This window comes from Nymphalis io, chromosome 28 (assembly GCF_905147045.1).
Source record: "Nymphalis io chromosome 28, ilAglIoxx1.1, whole genome shotgun sequence".
Lineage (NCBI taxonomy): Eukaryota > Metazoa > Arthropoda > Insecta > Lepidoptera > Nymphalidae > Nymphalis > Nymphalis io.
In genome coordinates, this window is record NC_065915.1 from 4,575,511 (window position 1) to 4,600,826 (window position 25,316).

At 35.7% G+C, this 25,316-nt stretch overlaps 1 protein-coding gene across 18 annotated transcripts in view; it reads right to left on the reverse strand.

Moving 5' to 3' along the window:
- The window catches only part of LOC126779047 (bromodomain adjacent to zinc finger domain protein 2B-like), a 108,332-nt gene that overhangs the window by 27,234 nt on the left and 55,782 nt on the right, over nucleotides 1-25,316 (reverse strand). For 6 of the 18 annotated variants that reach the window (XM_050502798.1, XM_050502807.1, XM_050502804.1 and 3 more), the window contains exons 4-24: nucleotides 16,861-17,025; nucleotides 13,814-13,991; nucleotides 12,954-13,060; nucleotides 12,182-12,322; nucleotides 11,411-11,499; nucleotides 10,757-10,851; nucleotides 10,352-10,369; nucleotides 8,854-8,938; nucleotides 8,591-8,695; nucleotides 8,204-8,321; nucleotides 7,991-8,086; nucleotides 7,621-7,746; nucleotides 6,771-6,848; nucleotides 6,394-6,498; nucleotides 5,964-6,121; nucleotides 5,387-5,522; nucleotides 5,021-5,145; nucleotides 4,485-4,621; nucleotides 3,745-3,883; nucleotides 3,037-3,123; nucleotides 378-1,079 (exon numbers count right to left, since the gene is read on the reverse strand). In XM_050502798.1, coding sequence (XP_050358755.1) covers nucleotides 378-1,079; nucleotides 3,037-3,123; nucleotides 3,745-3,883; nucleotides 4,485-4,621; nucleotides 5,021-5,145; nucleotides 5,387-5,522; nucleotides 5,964-6,121; nucleotides 6,394-6,498; nucleotides 6,771-6,848; nucleotides 7,621-7,746; nucleotides 7,991-8,086; nucleotides 8,204-8,321; nucleotides 8,591-8,695; nucleotides 8,854-8,938; nucleotides 10,352-10,369; nucleotides 10,757-10,851; nucleotides 11,411-11,499; nucleotides 12,182-12,322; nucleotides 12,954-13,060; nucleotides 13,814-13,991; nucleotides 16,861-17,025 — 2,990 coding nt within the window. The remainder of the gene's footprint in view (nucleotides 1-377; nucleotides 1,080-3,036; nucleotides 3,124-3,744; nucleotides 3,884-4,484; nucleotides 4,622-5,020; nucleotides 5,146-5,386; nucleotides 5,523-5,963; nucleotides 6,122-6,393; nucleotides 6,499-6,770; nucleotides 6,849-7,620; nucleotides 7,747-7,990; nucleotides 8,087-8,203; nucleotides 8,322-8,590; nucleotides 8,696-8,853; nucleotides 8,939-10,351; nucleotides 10,370-10,756; nucleotides 10,852-11,410; nucleotides 11,500-12,181; nucleotides 12,323-12,953; nucleotides 13,061-13,813; nucleotides 13,992-16,860; nucleotides 17,026-25,316) is intronic. The other 12 variants (XM_050502815.1, XM_050502814.1, XM_050502812.1 and 9 more) reach the window with 8 other exon arrangements.

Here is a 25,316-nt window from a genome sequence, read left to right on the forward strand (position 1 = left end):
AAATCCAATTTATTAATTATTACATTAAAACCTTTTCGGTGAATTATATTCAGTAAGAGCAAGGACGTCGTTTTTAATTCTACGCTGTGGGTGCAACATTAGTGGACACGCCTGTATCATATAGAAAGATTAGAAAATAGACTTTGATACAAGCCAATCCGAAAAATTACAGACCTCCAACGCCCTTAGTATACGCCTGTATGAAGAATGTCGTCGACGAAATATATTTCTAATTAAAGCTTACATACAGAAGTGTTGATTACTTGTTCATGTTATTGTGTTAATATGCCTTATTATAATGTGAAAATCACCAAAATGTTAGTCCCACAGATTATATAATACTGTTAGTTAGACCCTAGTTAGATTTTCCAACGTACCGGACTGAAAGCGTCCTTTCCAAACGGTTGAACCGATATCGATAAAGCTCCGTCTTTTCCGACATTAATAATCCCTTTATTTAACTTTTTCGTTATAATATCGGTTATAACGCTATCATCGTCTCCGCTCAGATCTATGACGTCTCTTTGAACGGATTTTTGATTGTCTTTGGGCATTAACATAAAGTTCTGTGACATGAATTCATTTTTCGCGTCTAAATATTTCTGTTCAAGACTCTTGGAGTCGTCCGATTTTTTATCACTCTTCAATTTCGACCAATCGCAGCCGTTTATAAATTCGGTTATTCTCGAATACGATTCGATTAATTTCTCCAGATTATTCTCTTTGTCCGTCGCTTTTCTTTTGTCTGGGGTTTTAATTAGTGTGAAGTCGAAATATTTATCGTTCGGTCGTTTAGGTAAGTCGAAGGCGGCTTTTTCTGCAAAATCTTTCATTTTGTCCAACGCATTGTACTCCTCGGCTTCGCCTTTCCAATTTTGATCTAGATTCATAGATTTTATCGGCATATTTTCTCTTAAACCGCTTACTGGTATCAGAGAAAGGCTTATTTGTGGCATTGTCCTGTCTTTGTTGGACTTCGTTGCGGGTCCCATAACGATTTCTGGAATTTTCCATTCATCGTTTATTTTTGGCGTTGGCAAAGCTTCAATGGTGAGCTGCGATCGATTCTTGTTGATTTGCTGTTTCGAATTTCTTTTCGTTAATTCTTTATATTTCACTCGTTTTATTATCAATTGGATTTTTGACAACATTGTCAATATTTGATATCGTGTTAGACAAAATAACCCATAAGGTATACATTTACATACTATATATAATAATTTACAACTACCTTCAAACACACAAGTCTACGAGATAAGAAGCTAAGAGTTCTATCTACGTAAAAGCAAAAAGTGACCGTTCAAATATCAACTTTATTACGTTTACAACAAAGTCCATTTTTGCTCTTATGAAAGGAACAAATCTACGAAATACGTGTGAGCACAATGTTGCCAAGCATCAAATTGATAATAAAAATAAAACAAACACAAGCACATGTATTTAAAAAAAAAAACAGATAATAAATTAGTCCCCACATTAAAGACACAAGTAGCTATAACTCTAAAACATACATATAATAATATATAATAAATTGATATAAATAAACATGTAAGATAGCGGGTTCGAATCGACCAAGGTAATTAGAAAATTTTCAACCAATAACCAATTCGTGTCGCTAATTAACTTGATAAATATTATTATTATTCTTAGAATTGGAGATTAACTTGGAATGATCAAATGGTAGGAATACGAAGGATATTTAATAATTATTATTATATTCCATGACAAATAAAAAGAGAAGCATATTATATATCTCTTGATATAAATATATTCTGCTCACCGTAGTTTTAAATGGAACTTTACACCGTCTCCGATCACAAGAGGAGTAAATAAACAACTTTGACCTTGAAACGACGTGATTTTTTTTTATAGAATAGGAAGGCGGACGAGCATATGGGCCACCTGATGGTAAGTGGTCAGCAACGCCCATAGACATTGGCATTGTAAGAAATGTTAACCATCGCTTACATCAACAATGCGCCACCAGCCTTGAGAACTAAGATGTTATGTCCCTTGTGCCTGTAATTACACTGGCTCACTCACCCTTCAAACCGGAACACAACAATACCAAGTACTGCTGTTTCGCGGTAGAATATCTGATAAGTGGGTGGTATCCCGACGAGAATAAAATGTCAAACCAGTATGATTGGTCAGAGAATGCCTTAATGTCGGCGAAGTTGTTATTGGAAGTTATTAAATAAAGATTTATTAATCAAGAGATGTTTGTAGTGCATAACGTAACAGAAATATTAGCAAATCGCATGGAAAATATAAATATTTGTGTATCTCTATTTGTTATCTCATTGAAACAGGCTCTATAAACTATTTAAACAAAGATGTTATTCTTGTAAGGTTAAGATTTGTTTATCTTTACTCCTTCCACGATTGGAATAAGCTATGAACGTTATATTTATTATAATTATAATTTAAATATCTCAGGATACTATACATAGTTAGTGAAAATCTGTTTCAATATAGGTTATATGGTTTTGAACCTCATATTTTAGGTATTTAATTTATACGGTAAACATTATTACAACAAACACGTCTATTTCTCTCTATCACAACAAATATTTTCTACCTCCTGAGTAAACCATGTGGACCCTATGGACTTGACTAAGCTATTAAAACACCAATATCCACTATTTTTTATTTATTTCATACAGATAGGCGGTGTGGCAGATGAGTCACCTTGTGGTAAATGGTCACCAGCGCTTCTAGATATTGGCGCTGTAAGAAATATTAACCAATCATAGCCAATGCGCCACCAACCTTGGGATCTAAGGTGTTGTATCCTTTGTGCCTGTAGTCACTCTAACTCACACCCTTAAAACCGAAACAAGACAATACTAAGTATTGCTGATTGGTGGTGGAATATCTGATAAGTGGGTGGAACATACCCACCCAGACGGGCTTACACAAACCCCTATCACCAATATTCAATATTTCCTCGTACAACATATCTCTACCGGGTATCTATTAACAAGACCATTACACATCTAGACAGACACATCCCGAACTCACACAAACACCCACCTCTAGTAACTGCTGACTTCTCGCTTCCTTCTCACGTTTAACCAGTTCAGCCTTCTCCGATCTTTCCAACTCTCTGACTAGACGAGCCTGTTGCAAATATATTAAAACTATTGAATATTGATCTCTCTGATTATATCATTTCATTTACAAAATAAAACCCATTTTCCGGTTAAAGAAATATTTACTTGAAAAAAAGTAATAATACTACACTGTAACTCAATTTTTATAACTGTGCACTTGAAGCTTTCAAAGTGGCGTTATCTGGATTGCTTAGTTTCCCGTTTAGAAGTACGGTCAGCACTTAATTATTGTCTTCATTTTATGTTTTTACATATATTTTTTAATTATCTTAAAAAATATATATTTTTTAATGACTGTATACCAAAATGAAAAAAAGAATGCTCTAAAAATAATAAATAGCTAGTATTTAAAATTAATTATATAAATGCTGTCGCTAACTCTACCGAGACATTAGACATGAAATATTTTAATGATCACAGGACAGTCAGAAAAATCGGGTTACATTTTAGTTTACCTGAGAAGGACGAACTGGTCAGCCGTTTAAACTTACTTCCCGAGTATATTAATACTAAGTATCATCAGCGTTAAGCTACTACTACTCGAAGAAAACGCATTCCTGGCTACAGCGTATCACGGAACGCAGACGGGCCGACGAAGCCTAGTGTCGGAGCGGAGCGGCGCACTGACCTGGTCGCGGCCGCGCTGGCCGTGGTCGCGGCGCGCGTCGCGGGCGGCCTGCTGGCGCCGCGCGAGCTCCATGCGGCGCTCGAGCGGCGGCGGGGTGGGCCGCCCGCTGAGCGCCGCCAGCGCGCGCGCCTCCTCCAGCCTGCGGAACGGGGAATGGAATTTTCGATAATTATGTATTAAATAACTATTTTTTTACCGTATTGGTAGGCAGACGGGCAGATGGGACATCTGACGTTAAATGGTCACCACCGCCCATGGACATTAGCGATATAAGAAATATTAGCCGTTCCTTATATCGACAGTGCTCCTAACCTTGGGAACGAAGTTATGTCTCTTGTGCCTATAGTTACACCGACTCCCTTACCCTTCACATTGAACGAGAATATCTGATGAGTGGGTGGTACCTACCCAGACGGGCTAGCACAAGGATCTACCACCGAGCGAAACTTTATAATTCACTAATACAGGCGACCTGTATTGGCCGTAATATCATCAGACCGACATATTAATATATCTTTTACGCTACATCTGAGTATAGTATAATCCGAGTTACATAACTTAGCCGCTCGTAAGTAGACAACTTAATTTAATTAGAAATTTAAATTATTGAATAAATTTGTTAACTATCGTCTAAAATCCCTATATGTTAGTTCTATGATTTAGGATTTACGAACTGAATGAAACCATGCTAGGAGTATACAAAGCACTCAATATCTCCATATATTAAGTCCAGAACTGACCGCTTGATAATCTCCGCCTCTCCCAGCACGAGCGGCTCTGCTCCGTCAGCTGGCTGCAGGTAATCGCCCAGCAACGTGCGCGCGCTAAAGCTGAAGTTGTCACGCGATAGCGGAGGACTGGGGTTCGCATCTAGAAACTGAAGGGAAAATAAACGTGTTATTTCAAGACATAATCATATATATATATATATATATATATATATATATATATATTAAACTGTAAGTATGTCTATCTATTACGAAGGTCTACAATCTATTCCCTCACTCTCATATTCCGATGGGACGGCAATCCGACACGATCGGAAAGAGTTCAGGTGCAAGACCAACGGCTTTACGTGCTTTCCAAAGCACGACATATTTCCAACTTCTAGACTCAACAGACAAACCCAATAACTCTTTATTGGACTTGGTGGTTGAACCTAGAACCTCGGGATCTTATATCTAGCCACTGACCACCGATACAGTCGTAAGTATATAATATAGATTAGCATGTTCGTTTTGTGTAAGGTAGTGTGCCATAAGGCGGTGGTACCGACCGCCTGCAGCTCGTGCGCCGACTTGACGACCACGTGGTGGTGCGGCTCGGGCGCGCTGTAGCTCACGTCGCCCTTGATGTTGCAGTTCCGCGACAGCCCCTTGATCACCGTCGTGCGCTTCCAGCCTGACCACAACATACTTAGAACTCGCGATATGTGAAATGTCTAACGGTATTATTTGGGAATAATGCAAATTCCTCAAATATAACTTTCAAAATAAAAATAAAAAAAAAGTATCATAAATTTTACTATATTAGTTATTGAACAAAAAACAAATTTTAAAATACATATTATTAAGACTATGACATTAAAATCCACTAAAGTAATAGTATCTATTGTGGGTGCGTGGTAGGAGTGAGTGGTCACCGAGAGCTAGCGGCAGTCGCAGCTGCGCGTCGTGGCGGCGGCCGCCGTCGCTGGCGTCAGAGTCGGACGGGTTGCTGTCGGACGGACACTCGGAGTCCGTGCTGCCCCCCTCGCACAGCAACGCACGCAACTTGTCCTGCACACACACACATAATTGCTCACAAAGCTTGCTTATTACATGTCATGAAAAGTTATTTTCAACAGACTATCAATCATTTAAAAAAAATACTATTTTAAAAATGAAAAATACAACCAAATATAAACAACAAAATGTATATATTATTTAAGACTCGACTTAAATGTGAAATTAATGTGTTTTGTATATACAAGATCTTTGAATTAATACAATAAATTCAGTATTTATTTGCAACGACTGACCACTGGTCGGTTTTTGCTCAGCTTTTTTCACTTGAATGTAAACAAGATATGTTTAATTAAACTCCACTCTCATATAATATATTCCGTATAAATAGAAATTTTAATTTTTTATCTTATTATTATAATTATCTTTTATATAATATTTACGAATTGATAAGGACAAGACTATACAATTAGTGTGAGAAGGAATGAGACGCACCAGGTCGGTCTCGGCCAGCAGATGCTGCGCGAGCGCAGGTCGCAGTCCGAGCGCTCTGCTCTGCGCTAAAAGAGAAGCCACTGTATTCTTCTTGGGTTTGCTGACTCCCCGACCCAAGTTACGAGGTCTGCCCTCCCGCGTGGGCCAGGCGGGGACCGCTGCGATCAAATCTTACGTCATTTTGTGTCCTAGCACTTTCCTTAAATATTTAAATTACATATAAAATGTTTCACAATCTTCGGAATTAATATAAGAAAGATTATTTATGACAAATGATCATGGCAATTTTAATAGCCAAAAATGTCTCCATATTTATTAATTCGATAATAAGCATAATATACTAGACGGAGGCTTTTTGTTTTAGAATCGTTATTAAATATAGCAGGTGGGGGGTACGACATCCCACGTCGGGCTGCGGCTGGGTACTCACACTCGCTGTCCTCGCTGCCGCTGGACTTGGGCCGCGGCGAGTCGGCCACGTGCGCGTTGAGCTCGGGCGCCACGCGGCGCGGCTTGGCGCCCGGCTTGCGGCGCGCTGGGGGGGGGGCACTTGTAACTTACGGGTAATTACGGACACGGTTAACATCGCAATACATCTTATGATGTTTTTTCACATAAAATGCATGACTTTATTTAATATATGCTTTCATGTAAGATGATATTTTTTTAATAGACAATAGGAAGCAGACATGCCAAACATCCAATATATTTTTATAACTGTAGTATAGGGGTTGGCTTTACATTTAATTAAATACTATGAAAATAACGATTCAAAACTTGAATACAGAATTTGATTTGATAACTTACATATCCTATCATTCGAAGCGCTGAGTGAGCTGCTCAGTGAGGTGAGTCGTGAGAGTGCGTCTGATGCTTGTGAGCTGGCTGAAACGTTAAATATAAATTTTGAAGCCTGATATATTAGTAAATGGACTACTTGTTTGATAACTTGCTTAATGTAGAGCGATTGACAATGATGACGACCAATCTTAAATGGGCAAGCTCAATATGACTGGAAAGTGTCCTGGAACAGGACAAACGGTTTTCGTTCTTCCAGAAGTAAGGAGTACACTCACAAATTCTAGACTCTGGGTCACTACTTATAATTTGTCTACAGAAAAACCCAACAACATTTTATCGGTCCAACCAGGAGTTTGGACTCAGAACATCTGCAGCCAGATATCTATACCAATGATGTAGAAAGATTGATAAAATCAACAACAACGAGAGGCAGTTATTAATATTTAAATTTTAAAATTATCTTTATGTGTAAAAAATAAATAATAATAACGAGACCACTATAGTCAATTCAACGGTAAAGTTCAAGAGTAAAGTTATATAAACCACTTGCAATCGAGTCAATCTTCACTTCATTAATCGGAGTCTGAAATAATCTATGGTATTCAGTATGGATTCGTGATAAAATGGCGACTAAGTTGTTATTGTAACTTTGAAAAAGTAAAGTAATGAGTGGATTTAGAAGATAAATAAAGATATATCAATCAATAACTAGTAGAGTCTTAATATAGCCGAGCTATTAGCAAACCGCGCGGATTATCTAAGGCTATATCTAAGGCTTGTTAATCTTTGCTCGTTTCGCTATATGAATGTAGTATAGCTATAAAAAATAAATGATCAGTAATATTAAGATACTCACGTGGCGTTGGCTTCAGCGAGAGGTTGAGTGGGGCGTCGTCGTCAGTCTTCAGACCTAGGTCCAGTGGAGCGTCCTCATGACCAGACTTCGTGCTCAGATTCAGACCTCCAGAATCTGGAAACAGAACTTTAAAATATTTAAGAATTGTCTAAAATGTTAATAGCAATCGGTATATTATTTTAACTACATATATTAAAATTTCTCTAATACCATTTTATCGCATTGTAGGCTATTATTTTGTGTAGTGTACTTATCACTTAATGATTTTCTAAAATAAGAATTAAAGTTATTAGTAAAGATAAAATATTATTTTATGATTATCGATGAACTGAAAAAAAGTTAATATATTTTTAAATATCATTATAATTACCGGACGCAGGCGCCGACCCGGCCAGCTGCCGCTCCAATGCTGCTAAGCTGACGCCACTTTGACTGGCTATAGTTTGTAGTAACTCCCGAGATATACCTGAAGCAAACATTATATATGGTCATACATGTTTAACTCAAATTTTTAATAGTTTTTATGGGCGATTTTTAAGCACTAAGCGAACTTATGTGAAATAGTGTGAAATGAATTTGTCACCTGCGTAATCAGATAGGTTCGGCGGCGGAGTTCCGGAGACCGAGTTGGCTCCGGAGCGCTCCGGCTTATTGGGTAACCGGATCACTTCCACTGACGAACGGGAGTTACCGTATTCGTCCTGAAACAGTCGAGAGTGTTTTTTTTTATTATTTCGACATATCTAAATTATTCCTTTTATTCTAATTAACGCTGCATACATTTTTAATATATACGTATAATATATTTTAAAATATTTCAGAGTGGTTCATCAACACATAAACATTAATAATAAAATATATTATTACTGGACATGGAATATCTATCTTTTTTTAAATTAAAAATAACATTTAAACAGTATCTGTATTTTAATGATAAAATACAGATTAATAATAGTTTAACGTAACGTACCACTTTCTGCCTCTTGCTGGCGCGCTCGGCGGGGTGCACGGACACGTGCGGCGGGTCCAGCGAGATGGTCTTCTTGCGGCCGCGCGTCGTCGAGCCAGGCTGCGACTGTGGACATCGCACCTTGTTACACACGCAAGCACGCACACTCGCCTACCCACGCACGCAAGCACACGCACGCACGAACGCACACGCACGCACGAACGCACGCGCACGCACGAACGCACGCGCACGCACGCACTACTACGTAGTGTGTGCAGTAATACCTTGGGTCCGGCTAATGAGGACGTGTATTTAATAATCTCCGTGTCTGGAGGCAGTCTCACACCACCCAGCACCGACGATGGATCACTGAAATTATAATTTTAAATGTTAATATAAAAAATACTACTAAATATTAATACTATTATATTAATTTGAAGCATAATGGTAATCAGTGTCTACGAGTCGGATATGAAATATGACGTAGAATTATTTACTTTATGTATATAGCTAATTTATAGTCTGTCATAGATTATATAGCGACACACGGGGGTAACAGTAACATTTATCACGTGGAAAATCGTGCGGGGCAGGATAGAGAAAAATAATTCTTTATTTATTTAAGGAAAACAACAGCGTAATATAAAATAAGTATAAAATACAATATACTGACTATAAAGACAATTACTGTTTCCCATTGAAAATATGATGGAAATATGTAAATAGATACATAATTCACATAGTTTTTTTTTTTATAGAATAGGAAGGCGGACGAGCATATGGGCCACCTGATGGTAAGTGGTCACCAACGCTCTTAGACATTGGCAAGTTTTTTTTTTTTATAGAATAGGAAGGCGGACGAGCATATGGGCCACCTGATGGTAAGTGGTCACCAACGCTCTTAGACATTGGCATTGTAAGAAATGTCAACCATCGCTTACATATCCAATGCGCCACCAACCTTGGGAACTAAGATTTTATGTCCCTTGTGCCTGTAATTACACTGGCTCACTCACCCTTCAAACCGGAACACAACAATATCAAGTATTGCTGTTTTGCGGTAGAATATCTGATGAGTTGGTGGTACCTACCCAGACGAGCTTGCACAAAGCTCTACCACCAGTAATAGTAAAGTCTGCCATTATAGGTAATATTTATAGTTATAACTGCCTTCCCTGTGGTTGTAGCTTTTGTTTACATAGCTTATAATCCGTTTATTGAAGCTATTAACCTTTCACTTAGTCTAAGAGCGAATAGAATTCGAATGGTATTGGTAGTTCCTGATATTCACAATTTAAATATAGAATCATGTGGACCATTTAGTAACAATAGAAGGCAAATAATATTTATTTATTATAGTTAATTGGGAATCAAAACGTATAACATTAAAAACTTCTGACCGATTGCGGCCAAGGCGACGAATCTCAAGAGAGATTACCCAACCGCGCAGGACATTTTATAGTGGACAAGTGTGTGCGCAAACACAGGTGCACTCTCTATTCCCTAACTCTCATAATCCGATGGGACGGCAATCCGACACGACCGGAAAGATTTCGGGCGCAGGATCACCGTCTTTACGTGTTTTCCGAGGCACGGGAGTGTACATATTTCCAAATTCAGACTCCTTTGTCCGACCTGAGATTTGAACTCAGGACCTCCGGGTATGCGGCCTTACACATAGTCACTAGACCTCCGGGTGTGCGGCCTTACACGTTAACACTAGACCAACGAGGCAGTTAACACAACATGTGTTATATGTATTTTAATCTCTTATAAACTCACCCTCCCTCCAAAGCAGCACTGATAAAAGAAAAGTCATACTTAATTTTGACAGTTTAACATTCACAAGATAAGATTATTAATAAAATATTACATAAAGCAAAATAATACATACAAATTACATATATGTATATGCAACTATCCGACTATCGACAATACAAGTGCAAGTGTAGGGCAAAGCACAAGTGCACTCTCTCTCAATTAGTAACTTTTCTTCCGAAAATCCCATCCCATAGTTTTTTATATGCTCGATCCGGGATTCGAACCAGGGACCTCGGGAGTTAGCTATAATAGCTAACATAGACCTATCAGGTTCCATTTAAAGTCAAGTCAGTCCAAAAATAATGTTAATGTGTGAGTGACCACACACCTTATATATGTGTATAAGCAATATTTATTATATATTACCTTAGAATGGTGTGCGGTAGACCTGTGAGAGAGTCAATGCCACTTCTACGGTCTTTCTCTCCCCCCATCCCGAATGGGTACAGTGGGGACATATTCTGAAACAAATATCTCAAATTAACATTTCAATTTTCAAGAGAATATTATTTAAAACTGAGAGGCATCTGGTGTGAGGTTAGCAGAGCTGTTTATATACGAGTCAAATATTAAATTCCAATTTAACAAAACTTTTGAAACAAAAGACTGTTCACTACCAATAATGCAAATGGTTTTGTATAAAAATTGTGTATAAAATGGCTTTATATTTAGTGTATAACATCCTCTTATCTACTCCTCCGTGGTAACTAATTTATACTTAATATAACTTTCAAATCACTTAACTCATAATAAAAAATAACATATGACTCAACAGATTTAGATCAACTGTACTTAAAATAAAATGTTTTCATCGGTACACTACACCTCAATTACAATTAGCTGATTTTAGAAGATTAGTATTATAAAAAATATATAATTTAATGAAACATTAATTGAACACAATAACTAATTAACGATATAATGTCATCAAATTTAAGAGGCAGATTTTGTTTTGTGCCCGGAGTGTCTAATTCTAAAATTTCTTTATCACAGTGGTGTGGTGTGTAGTGGTGGCGGTACCTTCCCCTTGTGCGCGGCGAGCGCGGCGTGGTAGGCGGAGTGCGCGTGCGCCAGCATCAGCTCTTTGTCCTTGCTGGACCCACTCTTCCCTGTAACGCGGAGATGGTTCACAACTTTAATAAACTCACACTTTATGTACATTTCATTATCACCATCATGTATTGTGGTTTATTTATATAAGAAGATTTATTTATTTATTTATTTATTTATTTAAGTCGAATCGAGTTTTGTGCCATGTACCATTAGAAAATTAATTAATTCAATAAGGTAATAGTATAAGGTTTAATAAATATATAATAAAATGTACTAATGCAAGCTGCTACATCCTAGACCGTGTTAATGCTTAACATCAGGCAAGTCAATGGTCAAACGCTGGCCTAATAAGAGTAAAAAAAAAAACAATGCTGCCTGAAAATTGGATGAATGAGAAAACTAGCTGAAGTTCGAATAAAGCTGCAAATTGTCACAGAAAATTATGTCCAATAATAAAAGGACAACCATTGCTCTTTTTTTTTATTAATACTACCTTTATGAAAGTTTAAAAATCATTTTATTTTAATTTAAAACATAAATATTCTAAATAATATCCTTACATTTGTATTATATTATATTTGCTAGCAATTTAATATCAAATCTAAATACTATTGTTTATTCAAATAGACAAAGCACGGCAAGCAACTGAGTAGTTACTGCAATTATTAGTAATTTATATCAATATTATATATGAAAATGGTCATATAAATGTTATTTTTCTTAATAAATATAACTGACTGGAAGATTGAGTATGTTGCGGTTTATTCGGTTTGGAATGGAGGGGCTGTTGCGCGAGGTTGTTCAGTGACGCGAGGCTGGACATCGACTGGGAGGGCATAGACGATGGAGACGAGGTCTTCGGGAACCCGTAGCTGGCACCTGGAACAACAAACATTTTTATTACATGATCATAAACAAGTAAAAACTGATGGTTTAATTAAGATTAATATCATTTCCAGTGGGTATTAAACATGAGAGTAGGCGGACTGAGTATGCCGCCTGATGGTAAGTGGTCACCACCGCTAATGGACATCACTTTTATCGATAAAGCGCCACCAACCTTGGAAAATAAGATGTTATGTTATATATGTAGTTACACTGGCTTATGCACTTCAACCGAAACATGGTGGTACCTACACAGATGGGCTTGCACTAAACCCTGCCCCGTAAATGCTCTGCCTGACTCTCAAAGTAAAGTTTGAATATAATACATGTAAATTAATAATTTGGATACCTTCGTTTTGTAATACAGATGCGCACTAAGAAAGAAATTTGTGATTTTTTGTAAATATCAAATGAAGATTCACTAACTTAATTTATAATAAGAATGATTAGACCAATTCATCGTTACCAATTATCAAATTGATCTAAACCAAGTGTCATTCTGATTGGCAAAGATATATAAGTTATTGTGATATCAGAGCATTGAAACGCGCTGAAAACACTAATTATATTATTTAACTTTCCACAAATTATGTGATATTAGTTGGTGATATGTAGTGCAACTTACCCCAATCCGCCATATTGGGTTGAGAGCTAGAGGTGCTGGTAGCTGGACTCTTATCCTTTGTGGACATGCTAGACGATGTACTGCTTCGACCAGACCTGCTGTATAAACTGAATTTTATGTTTATTTGTTTATTAAGAAATACAAATCTGTGAACATTAATCTATCATAAATTAAATAGAAATTTTAAATTTATTGTAAGCTATAAATATAAAAGCAAAAAGCCGAGATGGCCCAGTGGTAAGAACGCGTGAATCTTAACCGATGATCGTGGGTTCAAACCCGAGCAAGCACCACTGAATTTTCATGTGTTTAATTTGTGATTATAATTCATCTCGTGCTTTTACGGTGAATGAAAACATCATGAGGAAACCTGCATGTGTCTAATTTCACTGAAATTCTGCCATATGTGTATTCCCCCAACCCGCGCTGAAGCAGCGTGGTGGAATAAGCTCCAAACCTTCTCCTCAAAAAGGGAGAGGAGGGAGAGGAGATTTAAAATATTAGTGTACATTCCAAGAGCACCACAGCCTCAGCAGGAGTAGTGAAGAAAATCAAATATTTTTGACCTTTATCTAAAATAATCTATGGTATTACAATAGACTAATCTTCTTATATTAATAAACTAGTTAAGTGGAATGATTTTGTATTATAAATATTGATATATTAACCAAGAACTGCTTGTAGTGCATAGCATAGCAGAGCTATGAGCCAATCGCATGGAATATGTAATTCTAAGGTTTGTTTATCTTTAGTCCATTTGCCATTGGAATAGGTTATATAAATATTGCTCTCAATATATATTTGTTTTTTTTGTAACATAGCCATTAAGCCATAAGTATTTAAAGAAACATAATATGTACCTTTCGCTTCTGCTGGATTGTTTCACAGGTTTGGAGGGCTGCTTCATACCAGCACCTGATAGAGCGGATAAGGCCGCATAAGGGTCACCCAGTGGGGGAAAGTTCAGTCCCGAAGCTTGCAGCCTAGCTAGGTAATCTTGTGCTGCAAGATGCGACGCCATAGACCACCATGCTGCACCTACGGAAAACGGAAAATATCAGCCTTCGTTAATCACAAATTACTTTTATACTTGTAATTATGCCCAGGGCATAGATATAAAGAAGGGCAAACCTCTAAGCCTCAACAAGTCAAAAGTCAAAGTCAAATATATCAATATACAAGTTCAATATATCAGCGTTTCACTTGCTTGTCAAAAATCTACTACCGGTTCGGAAATAGACACCTCAGACCTGAGGACTGTTTTTTTTTTTTTTTTGGTTTAACCAAGAGAAAGGTTTTCCCACATGCGCTTTAAACTTTTTTTAGAGAGAATCTTGAAAGACATTAAAATGCGGTAACGTTTTTTTTTTTTGCTCAATTAATAATTGGCTTCTTAGTTGCAGGACCTCTAAACCTAGTAAATCCGGCTCCGATTCAGGCAACCTCTAAATACAGATAATGCTTAGCTTACTTTAATGTAATACGTGATTAAACTTATAATTAGCTTAGTTGTATATAAATACTTACATAGCACGATTACAGATTAGCTAATGTATGACACGTAAGACATTAGACAACATTTAAACGTCCAATCATAGATTATGTATTTGTGACGTAGTTTTTTAAGCAAAACCTCCTGTGTAAAATTCCAAGGTGAGAAATATGCGTAAGCGACCTCGTAACGGCCCACCTTGATCAAGGGTATCGTCGGTTTTTTTTTTTTTTTTGTGCACATGTGTTTGCATACACATTTGAACTTTTATACGTCCAGCGTACTAGGCAGAGGAAATTTATAAATGTTTTTTTTTTTTTTTTTAGGATATTTAATTTCAACCCTACAAGGGTTTTGTACAGCGCCATTTGACCGTCTGTTTATTTATTACTATATAAAAAGAAAATGACCTCCGTGACCGAAATCAGACAAGAGACACATTTTGGACATAAGGAATTGAAGATTTTATATAGGATAGTTATAAGGATATAGAAACGTCATCTGGTAAAAATTCCAAGTGTTCACGAGTACAATTGACAATTAGATATATCATATGTAGAGATTACATGTAGAGTGTTTTGAAGTATTTGTCGATTAATCTTGAGTCTTGACCTTCTTATGATGAAACATCACTACGTAATGTTGATTTACTGATAACAGAAAGAAAAACGAACTTGATCACCAGTTAATGGTTATTCTGATCATAGGCGTTAAATTTATAAAGCTAAGAACTCGAGGAGCGGTTTTCTCCCGCGCCCGCGGTGAATACTTCTGTAGAAGCAAATATGTATGTAAAAAATTGAATACATTTCACAATCGCAACATGTGCGATAACCGAAACCGAACAGGACTCCGGTCTCGTGAGATTAGGTATAAACAACGGTACCTACACAGCGGCTAGTCTTATATTGTACAAATATATGTAATATTATTTTTGATTCTTGTTATGATCTTGATTACTTGCGATAATCGCACAGGAGATGTGTGTGCACAAACTGTATACTATGTAATCTCTCATTCTTATATATAGATGGGATGATTTTCCAGGAACAGCACCGACGGCTTTACGTGTTTTGCGAGGTACGGAATTGTAAGCACTGTCAACTTTCAGACTCCGGGCTGCTAAGAATTTTTCGACAGAACAACCTGTTAACTTTTTACTGGCCCAACTCGGTATGATTTCAGAATTTGGAGGAGTCTCTAATAAGCTAGCCGCCGCAGGTTAAAGGTTATCGAGACAGCCTATGAATCGTCGCCTATGAATCTTTTAAATAACACGTAAACCTCTATAATAAGATAACCTTTAAAGTCATACGTGATCGTTCTTGTGAATTTCAATTTTATACATTATTTACGATGTGGACTTAAAATTTTATGCAATACATATTACAGTCATCATATTCAGCCCACATTAATCCACTGCTGGACATGGCCTCCTCACAGGCGCGCCATATTACAGTGACGTAATTTAATTTGCTATAAATATAAAAAAAAAAAAACTAAAAACTTTTATTGAAATCATTCACACTAGTATCAATAGTTTGATCAGCCGTTACAAACTTTTGACGATATTTTAATTTTACCGCCTAGTTACGAATTCCTTCGAGTCACTAAACAACTTCTAATACCAATTAAAGAACAACCTATGACTATTTTATGCGATACGATCGTCCCCAATCACCATAAATTATAATTATAACACCATAAAGTATTTCTCATGTCTACTTTTTCACGGTTTCCGCTTCTATATTGAGTAAAGATTTTTGACTTTTGACTTAATTTAAGTTTTATGTGATTTATAAAGGAGAACTACTACAGTGCAATCGCATACTCACTTTAATACTTACTTTAAATACTTTATGGATCGCAAATATCGCTTATTCGTTTGTTAGTATTACATTTTTTTTTATATAGAATAGGAACGCGGACGAGCATATGGGCCACCTGATGGTAAGTGGTCACCAAACGCCCTTAGACATTGGCATTGTAAAAAATGTTAACCATCGCTTACATCACCAATGCGCCACCAACCTTGGGAACTAAGATGTTATGTCCCTTGTGCCTGTAATTACACTGGCTCACTCACCCTTCAAACCGGAACACAACAATACCAAGTACTGCTGTTTTGCGGTAGAATATCTGATGAGTGGGTGGTACCTACCCAGACGAGCTTGCACAAAGCTCTACCACCATATTTTAAAATGTCGGATTGTTTAATGTTAGTGAATTAAACGTATAATTTTAACCAAAAGTTTTAAATACTGTGTAGTTCTATTATAATAACTATGCTAGTGACTTATAACTATTCATATTATTATTTGCGTAAAGACTAATGTTATTTTTTGTCTCTCATTTATTACTTCTTAGGGTTGTACGTCTCATTTCATTTAAATAATACACTTTTTCAACACTTACTCGCAGCTGGATGGAGTCCAAGGGAAGCAGCTTGGTTGGCGGCGACACCGAGCGTGGTTGGCGGTGGATATCGCGATCCGAAGCCGAAGAGTGCCGCTTGCGCCTGCGCCTGTGCTTGTGCCTGAGCCGCTGCACCGCCTGCAGCGCCATCTCGACCCCAATACGCTGAAAATATAAAATACATGTCAATACACTATATATCATATGAATATACCCCAAAGCGTGGGTAATGATTATATTTTTAATTTTAATTTTGTACGTTTTATTCATATTTATTCTGAGTCATTATAGAGGCTTTTGATCGTTCAGTTTGCAAGTAAAATTAAATTATTTTTTTGTACCCTTATCAATTTTGTATGCAATTCATGAAAATTAGTTGAGTAGTTAAATCGTGAATGCATGAATAACAATACAAATAAACTCACATTTGTATTTATTTATTTTGATTGGAAAGAACTTACAGTGCTGCAAAGTACTCATGACTTAGATCGTTTTACGTCATGTAAGCATCACACAAGCGTGACATAAATACACTTAAAATTAGTGATTGCGAACACGCCTTTATTTTTTACATGCTTTTATTTAACTTGCAATGTTTATTATTTTTAACAGATCCTATTACAGAATCTGCTAGAATACTCTTTGATTTTTATCAAATAGAAATAAATAATTAATGTTAAAAATGTCAATGGGGCTGACGTGTCTTTGTAGGAAAAAGTTCCAAAATTAAATTATATAAAAGAAATATTTTTTATTAGTTTGTGATTAAATCTTGCAAGATCAATTAGAACTGCATCCTCTTATTCTACGGAGTTGAAATCTCATATGTTGGTTTAAGTTTCGATAACAATAAATTTTTATGGTAAGCATAACCTGACTTACCACCCAGGGTTAAATAGATGGAAGAATTCTTCAACGGTCAACCGATTAAACATAATATTTTGTATATAAAAGTTTGTTTTGATTTTTATTTCATTTGCCAATTCTTAGCTCAACTATGAGCGATTGATGGCTTACGTTATGTGTGAGCTTTACATAATGGGTTGAGCTCATCGATGTGTGAGTGTAACGGTAAACCATATACTGGTTAATACTAGTTTGAATTCCTGAGAAACGTTTAGCCTGTGATGCGTTTGAGTGCATCAGAACAAAACCGAAGTATTACGCTTGTGTTGATGGCATTGAATCAAAAACTATTTCAATAAAACTATCGATCAACTACGAAACTCATTGCAGAAAACGATCGTGGTATGACAGAAATGCATGATATATAAGATATACGACATTGAATATAATAATTATAACATTTAAAGAATACAGGCATCAAAATGTTATAGGTAGGCGGACGAGCTAACGGACCCCCTAATGTTAAGAAGTCACCACGATATTGGTGATGCAAGAAATATTAACCATTCCTTACATAGCTAATGCGCCACCAACCATGGGAACGAAGATGTTATGTTCCTTGTGCCTATTACACTGTTACACAGTTACAATGGCTCAATCACCCTTCAAACTACTAAGTATTAATATTATATAAAACATATATTATATAAAACATATATTATATAAAACATATATTATATAAAACATATATTATATAAAACATATATTATATAAAACATATATTATATAAAACATATATTTCAATACTAAGTATTGCTATTGGGCGGTAGAATATTTAATAAGTGCGTGGTACCTCTCCAGACGGACGTGCAAGCCTTACCACAAAGTAAAGTATCACCGTTTATCAACTGACAATATTTCATGAGTTGTATATGAAGTGAGCAGCTATAATATATGCTATAATATAATGGGAGTACTGGGAGCCTAATGGGGCATCGGATTATTTTTATTTGTCAACAATTGGATATTTTTTTACAATGGCAGATGAACAAATTCCCTACAAGAAGAATTAAGCACGCACCAAACGCACCATGCACACCCAATTGCGTTGCCAACTATGGGACCATCGTTATGTTAAATCCCATGTTCCTGTTATTACACAAGTGGGTGGTATCTAGGGCGGCCTGCACAAAACCCTACCATCGAGTGTTCTAATTGTTTACATGGAAAATTAAACTTTAAAATCCCAATTACATATTCTTTTAATAATATAATCGCATGTTATCAAATTGTCATGTAACTTTTGAAAAGCATATTGTCACAATAGCATTTCCCTAGTAACCTAGACCTATTAAACTTGACCTATATTGACCTAGACCGAAATCGAATCAAAACTGGGGCATGATAAAGTAGGTTACTAACATCTGTGTTAAATTGTTTTTTTTTTAGTATGTGGTCACCAACGCTCATAGACATTGGCATGTAAGAAATGTTAACCATCGCTTACATCACCAATGCGCCACCAACCTTGGGAACTAAGATGTTATGTAGCTTGTGCCTGTAATTACACTGGCTCACGCACCCTTCAAACCGGAACGCATCAATACCAAGTACTGCTGTTTTGCGGTAGAATATACCCAGACGAGCTTGCACAAAGCTCTACCACCAGTAAGCTATATTTATTATATTATAAAATTAATATCTAACGTCTTTGTATATTCTATATGTTAATAAATAAGTACATAATAAAATATATCCATTTATATAACGGAATTAAAGAAATATATAAATCAATAATATTCTAATAATAAATAAATTAGGAATTATTTTAATTTAAAATAAGTTTATGTAAACCTAGGTCTGTCGCTCTCTTTTTTTTTAAACATACCTAATTATTGAGTTGATTTGTAGTTACCCTCGAAAGATAAGTCACTGTTGCTCGCAGGCGTGCTGTCTCCTTCAAGGCGATCTCTAAACGAGCGTTGGCAATCATGATGATGTCGTGATGGTAACAAAATATGTGTGATCAACCGTTTTTTAACGTCAAACTTTTTCCTTTTTAATATAAAACTTTAAGCTTAGCTATATAATATATGATTTATTTATTTCTCCTTATTTATTATTTATGTTTTTGTGTAACAAAGCTGTTTTTCATTTAGCCAGTTCAATCGTCTTCTCTATAACTTAATATAATAATATCCTGGGACATTTTTCACACTCGGCCATCTGATCCCAAATTAAGCTTATACAAAGCTTGTGCTATGGAAACCAGACGACTGATATACTACATATACTACTTTTCTTTTGTAAATACATACTTATATAGATAATTACACCCAGACTCAGGACAAACAGACATGTTCATGCACACAAATGTCTGTCCTGGGTGGGAATCGAACCCACAACCTTCGACGTGAAAGGCAAGTATCTACCAACCACGCCAACCGGCTCGTCAAACTTAAAAATACAATTAATTCGCCACCCGCCATCTCTTTAAGATGAGAGAGTTTTTACTTTCCATTTAATATTAGAAGGTTAATTATTTATTTAATAAGAAGAAATTTTCTGACAAGTGCCCACGCACACATTTCACACGGAATTGGGTACTCTTTTTTTTAGATTCCATTACATTTGTTAATTAAAATACGCTTACCAATATAAGGGATAAAATGTATCAGTTTTTTCGTCATTAGAATAAAACATCTTTATAAAACTGAAGCATAAAGTGCAACTTTTTTTTAAATCGAAATGAGACTAAGACGAAGCTTTGAACAACCATTTCACACCCATAAACGTATGCATATATTTGTAATAGCCTCGACGATCAATCGCATCGGAATACACGAGAACACTAAAACCAAAAGATGACTCATCTCATAACGCATGTGTAACAGGATATTACGTTTTAAAACCGGGTTTTTTTTAAAAAAAATTAAATCGGAAACGCAGTTCTTAATATAATTTTTCTCAGGCTTTTTTTTATAATATGTGATTTGTTTATTTGGAAGTTACATACATTTGGCTAGTGAAAAGGGTTATAAAGGTAATATTAAATAATGTTTATTTTTTTAATAATATATGAAGGCGGAAGGTAAGTGGTCACCATAACCCATAGATGATATGCCGTAAGAAACATTAACCGTTTCATACATAGCCAATGCAACCTTGGAAACTAAGATGTTATGTCCTATGTGCCTGAAGAGTCACTGACCCACCCTTCCAATTAGAATAAAAGAATATTGACTATTGCTATTTGGAGTTAGAATATGCGATAAGTGGGTGGTACCTACCCAGAGGTATTTGAACAAAGCCCTAGCACCAAGTAGATTTAAAAAAGTAATTATTCAAGCTTGCTTCATACCAAATTGGAGTGAAAGCGTAATATTCATCATGCGTCATTCTAGTAAAATAAAACTGTTGGCACGGATGCAATTAAAATGAAATCGGACGAAATTGGTTTAAATTCAATATCACCATTTGATATCGAGATAACGGACGAAGGAAACTCAACATTCGACTCAACTACTTCACACATACAAATTATACACACACAGTCATCTGAAAATCATAGCATTAAACTGTTAAACCACACTTACACTTGGGACTTTCTTACGGAATTAAAACATAATACTTTAAAAAGCCGGGATGACCTAGTGGTTAGGACACGTGAATCTTAACCGAAGATCGTGGGTTTCCGGGCAAGCACCACTGAATTTTTGTGGATTAAGCTCCAAACCTTCTCCTCGAAAAGGAGAGGCCTCAGCCCAGAAGTGGGACATTCACAGACTATAAATATACTACAAATATCTACTTTTGGATTCTTCAGTGTATTTTTTTTAAGTGAATTCCTGACTTTCCTGACTTTCCATACAATGTCTCCCATTTCCCTAAACCTGCTACAAACAGCTCTCTACAGTCAATAGTATTTGTTGTGCGTTGATAGAACAAACAATTTTGTAATAATTATTATTATATAATGACAAAAAGAACATTGTTTTATTAAACGTATAACTTGACTCATGATTTAATTGATTAATTAAATAATGTCATATTGACCAAATCCCATCAGGTCATCCGTTTTCGAAGGCAAATAGCCAACAAGAGTGTTCTTTCTCTATTCCCTTACTCTCATTTCGATGGAACGATATATTTTTTTTATACTTGCCGGGATGGCAAATGATAACTCCACCTGATGGTAAGTGGTAGTAGAGTCCAAACGCGACGACGGCCAGTACAGTCGGGAAGAATGTTCTGCACTAGTCGACCCCGCTTTGGCAGCCCGCAAGATGTCTCTTCACGCCTCGTTTGAATTTAAAACGACTAAAGGAAGTTCAGGCAAAGATCAACAAACTTCAATGCTCTCCTTTTAACACTACGTTTTTTATGAAAATTTCTTGACAAAAACTTTATATTTTATTACTCTAATTCAGTGTCAGATAGTAGATTTATTAAACTTACTCATTTTAATGTTTAATATATTTTCATATGAACATTTTTTTCAAAATTACGTTTAGAGTTTGGGATTTTGGCAACAACATTACGCATAAGAGATTGAATTTTTTAAATCTTTACTCGGAATGTCTGAGTGCGTATCATACTTAACCTCAATAAGATTATCTTTATGTATGTGTTGCTTATGTCAACAGACAAACAGGCCTAATGACATGAGCAAGAAATATAATCAGAAATATTGCACAGAGAGATTTGGAATAGTTTATACAGTATTAAATTAAATAAAACATTCATAGTTTACGTTCATACTACTAATGTGAAAAACCATAATAGAAATGAGGTGTTATCCAAAAAGATTATCGTCAAACACTTTTAATATATTGCCAGCTAATAAATAATAACCGACAAATTGGCTGATAGTTATTTTTAAATGTTTCTGTATGTACGTAGACTGGCAACATGAATCAGCCTACTATTTACGTAAAAACAGTAAATTCCTAGTCTTACTCTTAACAAGCATATTATTAGATTCCCTAATAATTCAAGTTTATTTTGACAAACAATGAAAATAGCATCAAATTATAAAAATCAACCTTATTACGATCGCAATAAAAGTCAAATGAAACGCATAAGTTGATTTGTTCGCAATGCAATAGACGCGAGGGCAGTGACCTCGTAGCGAGTTTACGTTTTATGGTGTAAAGCAAATCATTAACGAAACAGCTTTATATCATTAGACATATGGTTGAAAATCCAACGATGATTATTCTAACACGGTATAAGCCGTATTTCGTGTAAGAGATATAATGATTGAACCGTATTACCTTTTATTAAGGACTAAAATAGGTCATGATCGTTGTTTAAGAGACAGGCTTGGAGCACCCATGGTTGGTTAGATTATTGCATTTTTGTCTTTATTGTCTATAAATTAAGGATTAAAGTTCAACGTTTTGTTTTTATTGAAACTGCGAGATTGTAAGGAAGAAATGTTGACAAGACGGAAAGGCATGCTATGGGTTTACTTTTAACTGTAATTTGTGACGTCGCGGATGTACATTGAAACAGATCAACGATTTTAAATAGAATTAACGATATTATGAAATATCTAGATGTATAACAAAGTTTACAGCCAGTTCTTTTCAGTTTAAATATACATTTTATTGTGATATTCGAATGATAATTAAAAAAAAAATTTCAACTGATTTAAAAAAAGTATTTGTTTTTTATATATATTTTTAAAATAATTTCTCAACAAATATAAGAACTATGATAAATAAAAACGTTTAAAAATATAACAAAATATGTGTAAACATAAACGTTGCGTAGCGGTTATATGGTTAAATAAAGCTTTGTCTTCGTCTTTCATATGATAAATTACTCACGACAGATAGAGACAAATCGTTTACTATGACTAACGGCTTTACCCATAAATTTTGTTTAATTTAGTTAAACAATGCTGTCTTTTTTTTTCGATTGTCTAAACAATTATGATAGACAGAGAATGCTAAACGACATTTTTACCAGCGTAACTATATTTATAAATTTATTATAGTAAGCTCATACTAATTTTAGAACAATTATACTTATGGTTAAGCAACCTGAGTCTTTGGTTCTATGTTATAAGCTCCATTAGTTAATTCTGTTAATAAAACAAAGGATGCAATTTGAAGATGTAGAGAGTATTCTAGGTGGTAGAGTTTTGTGCCAGCCTGGGTGGGTGGGTGGTACTCATTAGATATTAGCAATAATTAGTATTGTTGCGTTCCGGTTTGAAGGATGAGTGAGTCAGTGTAACTACAGACACAAGGAACATAACATCTTCTTTCCCAAGCGCATTGGCGATGTAAGAAATGATTAATACTTCTTACATCGCCAGTCTATGGGCGGTGGTGACCACTTACCATCAGGTGGCCCCATATGCCAGTCCGCCTAAAACAAAAACACGGTCGATATCTTCAATACCACAGAGCAAGAAATATATGTGATTTCAAACATATCACAAGTAATTTAAAACAAACAACGTGATGTTTGATGCAATCTTTGTTTGAAGTCGGATATTTCAAAGTTTACTAGTATCCGACAGCGGCATCGCACGCGTGTTATTCGGACCGGTGTTATTTACCCTGGACCGAACACAATGTGTATGAAAAATTATAATGATCAGTTAAGTGGTTAACACGTTACAGTGTAACGAAAAACAAACTAACTTTCACATTTATAATATTAGTTAGAATTTACAGCTGAAATACAATTATTTTTTACTTTGAGTTGATTTGTTACCCATGAGTTATTCAACTTTTACACAGCAACACTTAGTAATGTGGTATTCGAAGGATAATTATTACAAGCACAAGGGACATAACTTCTTAGTTCCCAAGGTTGGGGGCGCTTTGGCGATGTATGGAATGGTTATTTCTTACAGCGCCAATATCCTTGAACAGCCATCTACCAGTATGCCTTCATACAATAATTTAAAATATAATCCAGAACTTTTATTTACAATACATTGATAATTATTACATTGAATATTACACCGGCTAACTCAGCCAAAATAATACTCAGCAATTGATATTTGCTACTGGTACCATGGAACCAACCCGCATTGGAGCAAATAAAATGGAATAAGCTCCAAGCCTTCTCCTCAAAAAGAGGAGAGCCTAGGTACATGGAACGAGAACTATTTGACTTTTCCGTTTCATTATTCTAATGTAAATTTATATACAAACGAATGTTTGTTTACGTACGTTTAATGCGTTTACGCATTCACGCGATTAAATTTAAACTTTCTACATTTATTCTCGGCACTTGCGTGACGGCTTCTGTCATAGGCCATTAAATACACAACAGCTGACTCGCGAATTGTATCTGATATATGCTGAACTCTTATATACTCAGAATTACATATTATTTTATTAAGGAATTTAAACTAGATTTGTAATAACCGTTTGTAGTTTTCTTTAGGGTTATTTTTTTCGGTTGGATAAGACGATATCTTAAGCGGGTTATGGGTTGAAAAAAAAAGGTGTCCCATGTGGCTGTAGTTTGCTAACTCGACCCATAAATCGGAGCATAGTAATACTAAGTATTACGGTTTGTCGGTAAAATATCTTATGAGTGGGTGGTACTCAGATGGGGTTCCACGAAGCCCTACCACCAAG